We start from the raw sequence: 5,821 nt of genomic DNA, 5'->3' as shown, positions 1-5,821 counted from the left end.
TTATTAAGAAAGGGTACTGTATTTTGTCAAGTGCTTTTTCTGCATCTATCGACAGGATCATATGATTTTTATCCTTTCTTTTGTTAATGTGATGGATCACATTGATGGATTTGTGAATATTGAACCATCCCTGTAACCCAGGAATGAATCCCACTTGATCATGATGGAGAATTCTTTTTATATGCTGTTGAATTCAATTTGCTAGTATCTTGTTGAGTATTTTTGCATCTGTATTAATTAAGGATATTGGCCTGTAGTTCTCTTTTTTCGTTGGGTCTCTGCCTGGCTTAGGAATCAGAGTGATATGTGCTTTGTAGAATGAGCCTTATAGTTTTCCTTCCATTTCTATTTTTGGAATAGCTTGAGAAGGATCGCGGTTAACTCTGCTTTAAACGTCTGGTAGAATTCCCCTGGGAATCCATCTGGCCCTGGACTTTTATTCGTTGGGAGATTTTTGATAACTGATTTGCTTTCTTCACTGGCTATGGGTCTGTTCAGATTTTCCATCTCTTCCCATTTGAATTTTGGTAGTGCATGTGTGTTTAGAAATTTGTCCATTTCTTCTAGATTGTCCAGTTTGTTGGCATGTAATTTTTCATAGTTTTCTCTGATGATTGCCTGGGAGATCTGTTGTAATAGACCCTTTTTCCTCTATGATTTTGTCTGTTTGCATGTTCTCTCTTTTCTTTCTGAGGAGCCTAGCTAGAGGTTTATCAATTTTGTTTATTTTTTCAAAAAACCAACTCTCGGTTTCATTGATCTGTTCAATTGTTTTTGTGGATACTATATTGTTTAATTCTGCTCTGATCTTTATTATTTCTTTTCCTTTGAGATTTTAGATTAAAACGCTGCAGCTGTTTGCCAAAAGGCTCTTCTAATGAGCCTTGCAGACCTGAGATATAATGGGGGCTAGGAACTCAAGTGTTACAATGATCTTTGGCCCACAGAAGAAGAACCTAACTTAGAGATAAGGTACGACACAGACCAGACATAAGTTGCTGCATATACCTTTGCTAACTGGAGCCACAAATACCTTCCCTTGTACTGACTTCAGTTATGAGGATTAAAAAACAACAAGGAGAAATCCAGGTGCAAGGCCAATGCACATAGGGCCCCAGTTTTGCTTATATCCTGAAATGGCTTTCTCTAGTAACTTGTTAACAAACATTCTTTCTCTTTTCTCTAGTTAATGAGCTAGATAAAATAACTCCTAGCCTATCTATATACAATTTAACCTGTGTTTTAGTTTTAGTGTTACTAACTTAAATAATATGTATATATCCTGTTTTTTACTAAAAACATCTTGTTATTCCTTTGGTTACAAAATTTACTTAACCTTACTGTTAGTGCATTACGTGACTCAGTTATAACTTGTTAATTAAAAACAAAGTCATAATTATTGACCCAAAAGCAACCCATACAAAATAAGATAGTTTTGTTACTTTCTTAATCTTGGGGACTGATGCCAAGAATAAATTGGGAAGGTTCTACAAAAAATACTTCTGTAAAACTTGTTTCTGTACACCTTTGATGATTGAAGCACCTTATCACTAAGAATTAGAAAATGTAAACAATTTCTATTTTCTGATGTCATGTTATTGCTTAACCACAAAAAAGACACCAAAGCAGACAGAGCAGAGATGCCTGCCTGGTGACCAAGAAAATAACTTGTGGCTCCCTCATCACTCTCTCTCGCAACAACACCGGGCATCCTTTCAGGGACCCTGGGACCTGCTGGAGCTGGACTTTGGCAGAGCCCCACCTCAAGCTCTCTGCTGACAGCTCAGAACCATGGAGCTTACTTCAGATTCAGCCTCCCACTCTCTCGCTGACCTTCCCCCACTTGAGTTCTGTCTCGCTTCCAAATATAAATAAGCATTAAAAAACCAGAAAAGAATGAAAGATTAAAGGGTCTCCCTCACTCTCTCAGGAGGGTTTCATTCTCTTCCACTTCCTGGACAGTCTAAAACCTATTCATGAAAATGGACAAGAATGAATGAATATATGAATGAGTGTGATAAAACTTTTTAGAGAACACACTATAGAGGGTACATCTTCAGTTTGATAAAGAAAAGTGTAAAACACCTTCAGTTAACACACATGGAGGAGAAGCACTGAAAGGTTTCCCCCCAGGGCAGGGAGTAAGGCCATCATGGCCAAAGTCAACACTGCTGTTTGACAGAGGACTGTATGTGGTGGGCAGAACCTAAGGTGGGACAAACAGTGAGAAGCATACGGATGAAGAAGCACAAGAGACAGTTATCCCATTTCGGGTGAGAGAGTGACCTACAGGCAAAATACAAAGAAGCCACATTTATGTATGCAAATATATTCAAAGAGTAAGAAGTGATTTTGGAAACATTTTCAAAAAGGATTAACATAGAAAGGTCATATAGATGTGTATATAGTAGCCATAAACAGGTGAAAATAAATAAACAACCTAAAAACCACTCGATAAAATATTTAGGTGAACATTTAACAAATCAAGTATACGCCGCAGATGTCGCAATCTGGACAATGCAGGTAAATGTAATCAAAGTAGATCTAAAACAATGGAAAGATATGTTCTGTTCATGGATGAGAAGATTCATTGTAGTAAACATGTCAGTATGTCTTCCCAAATTTTACAAAAATGTAATTCAGTTCCTGTCCTAGCAAGACAGAGTGGTACGGATAGAGGGTAGACACATTGGCCAAAGTAACAGAACATAAAACCCAGAAACAGAGCCACAGAGTTAAGGATAAACAGCATTTTTTTTTAACAAATTTGAAGAAGTCTTTCAAGAGAGAAAGAATGGACTTTTGCACAAATGGGCAAAGAACAATTGTATATACATAGAGAGAAATGAACCATACTGAAAATTCACTGTATATATATTAAAAGATTCACTAACAGTACTATAGACATAACTGTAAAACATAAAGCTGTAAGTGTAAAAAAGGAGAAAATCTTCAGGATCCAGCATTTCAATGAAAATATGTAGACAAGCAAGGCCATGACAATCCATAAGAAACAAAAATCAAAAAAATGAATCTTGTTAAATAGGACTTCATCAAATATAAATTCATCATTTTTCCTTTTCTTTGTAAATTATTAAGCCAATGAAATTACCTAAAAATATAAAAGACTAACATACTACTCACTTTAATGGACAGCAGCTGGTATCCATTGCTTTAATGCACAGGAATCTTGAAACAGTGACAAGATAGACATATTCTCAATTGTATGCCAAGGAGGGACATGAGGTGTGCAGTCTTCAGCAAGGAACCAACACTTTGCCATTTAATTGAGGTAAATGCTATAAATCCTATAGACCAGGGCCTCTTTGGAGAGTGAAAAATGCTACATTCGTCATGGGCAGCGGTATAGGATCACGTTACCCATGATTCAACTCAGTGATGTGTGAGTGAGTGAGTGAGCAGAGGTGAGGAAACCAGGCGGGCTCCCAGGGCTGATGGACACAGTGAGGTATGTGCCCATCAGCCAGGAGGGGGCGCTGTGGATCTGCCATGTGGTCTCTTCACAACTCTTCAGAGCCTGGGACTGGAGACTGGGCTCTGTGCTCTCTGATGGAAACTCACCATCTGTGTCACTTCTTTTGTGACAAGTTCCCCTGAGAAAGGACCTGTGTGTTATGTCTGCAGGTGCTTCCTCCTATCCGTTTCCCCAATGGTGAAGTCAACCTCCGTTGGGTGTGTCCTTAAGCTGAGCTGAAGCACCAGGACCTGGGGGTCTGTGAATTCACTAGATGGACCTCATTTGCATGGAAAGCTCCTCCTGTGGCAGAGGGTGGAGGAGAAAAGGAGGCCTGGGGCAGCCGAGCCCAGTGTGGGTACTAGGGTCTATGTCACCATGGCTTGGACTCCTCTCCTCCTCATGCTCCTGTCTCACTGCACAGGTAGGGACTAGCCTCAGGGACACAGGTGGCCTCAAAGGACTCTTCCCATGCTCAGAATGTTGGGATATCCCCCCCCAATATCTGGTTCCATCACTGATGAGTGTCTGTGTTTGCAGGTTCCCTGTCCCAGCCTGTGCTGACCCAGCCTCCCTCCCTCTCTGCATCTCCGGGAACAACAGCCAGACTCACCTGCACCCTGAGCAGTGGCTACAATGTGGGAAGCTATTACATAAACTGGTTCCAGCAGAAGCCAGGGAGCCCTCCCCGGTTTCTCCTGTGGTTCTATTCAGACTCCAATAAATACCAGGGCTCCGGGGTCCCCAGCCGCTTCTCTGGGTCCAAAGATGCGTCGACCAATGCAGGGCTTCTGCTCATCTCTGGGCTGCAGCCTGAGGACGAGGCTGACTACTACTGTGCTACAGGTCACAGCAGTGGGAGCAATTATCGTTACTCACAGTGACTGAGATAACGAGGAAGTGAGACAAAAACCCCTGGGTCTCTGAGCCTCTTTAATTGAGAAGCTTCTGTGGAGGCTCTTGCAGGGGAGACTCCCCTATGGTGAGACCTGTCCTTGAGGAGGAAGGAGTGACACACAGATAGATTGTTGCCTTAAGCAGCACAAGTGTCCCAGGAGCACAGATGAATCAGGGAATAGAGCCCAACTGCACATACCCCACCGTCTGGAGAACATGAACAACTTAAAATAGTTTGAAGAAAAACATCAGGCTTCCCTTCCTTTTTAGTCTCATTTACTACTGTTGTGAAACAGGAGTGTCCTGTCCATTTCAGGATCCTTTTAGCTGGTCAAAGAATCAATGCCATGACAGAGATTAATGGGAGAAAATCAAGTGTAATAATGTATATGTAAGCAATCCACGCAGACATGGAAATTCCAAAGACACTCAAGCAAAGTGAGGATTTTGTTTTCCTGAACTACACAGAAGGTAGCGGTCCTGTATTCAATGCAAAGAAATGCACTTCACAGACAGAAGAAGAGTAGATGTTTGGTAACCTGTGTTCAGGACCCCTGGGAAACAATGGGACACAGAGGATTGTGTCCAAACAGGCCTTGCAGGGTACCTCCACCTACCCCACCTCATTCACACCCTGGTGCAACTGTCTGTGGTGCCAGCTCTCTTCCCGGAGCAGGTGCTCCCCCTAAGTTCTTCTGGTCAGTTGAGGAGACATGAAGAGATTTTCCTGAGTGTGCTGGGCTTCAGCTACTTTTTAACTCATGATAGTATTCATGCCAATGTGGCCCCTCGAGGGGAAACCTGACCTTGTGTCCTGCAGTTCTAGTTAGAGGTTGCTATGCTGAGCTCAAAAGGTTGCTGTCTGCCTTCTTCTCTTAGATTTTCATGGTTTCCTGTCTCACACTTAGGTCTTTCATCCATTTTGAATTTATTTCTGTATATGTGGTAAGAAAGTGGTCCTGTCCTTCTGCTGCATGTTGCTGTCCAGTTCACCCCACATCATTTGTTGAAGACACTGTCTTTTTCCAACTGTATATCCTTTCCTGCTTTGTCAAACCTGAGCTAGTGTATAGTGTCCTGGTCTTCACACTTTCCAGGCTTCTGTGTCTCCCCAGTAATCCTCCTTAACCTGTGCTCATGAAGCCTTCATCAGCATCACAATGGAGGAAATAGAATCTCCATGAGCAGGAAATCCAGTGACACTGTCACTGGGGTCTTGTCATGAGGGCAGGATGTGCTTTGAACACCTGCTCTTCTGGGATGTTGATGAAGCTGAGGGATCCCTGGGTGAGTCTGTCCCCATGGGCAGCTGAGCCCCCAGGATCTCTGGGCTCCAGGAAGTGCCTGAAGCTGAGAAGTGCATTGATTCTGGGACAGCCTCAGCGCTGCTCCCGTGGAGATCAAGGCCCACTGGGACATGAGACACAGGCTGCGTGTTCTCAGGGCTGG

At 42.6% G+C, this 5,821-nt stretch overlaps 1 gene segment (V, D, J or C); it reads left to right on the top strand.

Moving 5' to 3' along the window:
• Positions 1 to 3,832: 3,832 nt before the first annotated feature.
• LOC115285204 lies at positions 3,833 to 4,359 on the top strand. The segment is given in 2 exon segments: positions 3,833 to 3,899; positions 4,016 to 4,359. Coding segments are annotated over 2 exon segments (390 nt in total).
• Positions 4,360 to 5,821: the final 1,462 nt, after the last annotated feature.

This window comes from Suricata suricatta, unplaced genomic scaffold (genome assembly GCF_006229205.1).
Source record: "Suricata suricatta isolate VVHF042 unplaced genomic scaffold, meerkat_22Aug2017_6uvM2_HiC HiC_scaffold_52, whole genome shotgun sequence".
NCBI classification, from domain to species: Eukaryota; Metazoa; Chordata; class Mammalia; order Carnivora; family Herpestidae; genus Suricata; species Suricata suricatta.
Note: the sequence above shows the minus strand (reverse complement) of the source record. Positions and strands in the feature narration are given on the sequence as shown.